Here is a 1,401-nt window from a genome sequence, read left to right as displayed (position 1 = left end):
TAGGGAATTTGCAGAACCCAAACTTGGCCGGCCCACCTTGGCCTGCCAAAGCTCCCCCCCAGCAACAAAACAACCTTACACGGCCCCCTTCCCCTTTTACCATATACGAAATCTCGAAATATGGCAAGGTTATTATCTCATTATCGCAAATTTTGTCTGCTTAGGTGATACTGTGGACATGCGTCTGCAGATCAAATGAAAAAACCCCCAATATAATAGAAAATAGACACCGTAACACCTTCGGAAGCAACGTTAGAGAAAATGGGACCCCGCAAGACACGATTGGTGCAGAACACTCTTATATTATGTGCCGGGTATCAAGTTTGAATGACTTATTCGACCCGTTTCGTATACTGGGACTCCGCAACGGTATTATGATTGATGTGCTTGCGGTTGTGGCATGCCAGCTTGTGGGGGCATATACCCTCCTCGTTGTTGATGAGCCATATAATTTTGGTACGCAATAGCTTGTTGCTGTTCCTGCGATAGGCCCTGTACGCCATAGCCTGGGTGCATTTGTGGTGCCTGTTGTGGCATTCCAGGGCGACCTTGTTGTTGTGGTGGTAGATGTTGTGGAGTTGGCTCCTCTGGCGATTCAACTGTATTTCCATCATCAACCCCATTCTCACCATTTCCGGTAGGCTCGGGTGCGTTCAAGCAGGCCTGATTGATGTTAGCATGGGATCTTTATCAATCCAGGTGAGGCTGAGTGATTTGCGCATACCTGAATCAGATTTTTCCCTTCCGCCTTTGTGACCAAAGGTTGCAGCTTTGGTGTTGTGAAAGTGTATACAAGACCGGTTTCGGATACGACTAGGAGGAGGACTTGGGTTCCTGTTAAGACTGATAATTCGTATGCCTAAAAATAATCATATCATCAGCTACCGCTCTTCGCACAGGATAGGCGCGTCGCATTGCATTTGACGCGTATCATCGTTGACACAAATAACGATTGAACACTAACCTTCTTCATGATACCAGCCTTTCTTTTGGAGAATGTGATGTGGCGACGCGATTTATCCGTAATGAACTTGATCTCGATTTTTCTTCGTTCGCGACCGGGCTTATCATCATCGTCATCATCATCTTCTGCAGTGGCAGGTCTTGCGCGTTTAATTCCACGAGCATCGGATCCAGCAATTGGGTTACCATTACCGACAGCATGTTCATCGAGAGCTGATGGCGAATTTTGGTCGTGTTGATCTGTGATATCGGCCATTTTGATAAGATTTATAAAATATCTTAATTGAGGTAAGGTATGACGAGAATGACTGTTTTGAGGTGGTTGCCGACGACCTTACTGCTTATGGGGAGGTGGTGGAGAGGCTGTTGTCCTGCTTTGTCGCAGAAACCTGGTTAACGAAGACTTGATTAGAATGGTGTGAAATTTTGGGTTGAGCC

The 1,401-nt window shown here is 46.3% G+C and overlaps 1 protein-coding gene across 1 annotated transcript; it reads right to left on the bottom strand.

Annotated features, from left to right (window-relative positions):
* Positions 1-372: 372 nt before the first annotated feature.
* On the bottom strand, positions 373-1,219 carry SS1G_05588 (hypothetical protein; the record flags this gene model as incomplete). The annotated part of the gene is made up of 3 exons (XM_001594108.1): positions 373-663; positions 725-859; positions 965-1,219. 3 exons carry the CDS (start codon positions 1,217-1,219, stop codon positions 373-375), a joined length of 681 nt encoding a protein of 226 aa, XP_001594158.1.
* Positions 1,220-1,401: the final 182 nt, after the last annotated feature.

The sequence above is a fragment of the Sclerotinia sclerotiorum genome, genomic scaffold (assembly GCF_000146945.2).
Source record: "Sclerotinia sclerotiorum 1980 UF-70 scaffold_6 genomic scaffold, whole genome shotgun sequence".
In the NCBI taxonomy this organism is placed as follows: Eukaryota; Fungi; Ascomycota; class Leotiomycetes; order Helotiales; family Sclerotiniaceae; genus Sclerotinia; species Sclerotinia sclerotiorum.
This window is presented reverse-complemented; position numbering and strand designations above follow the sequence as displayed.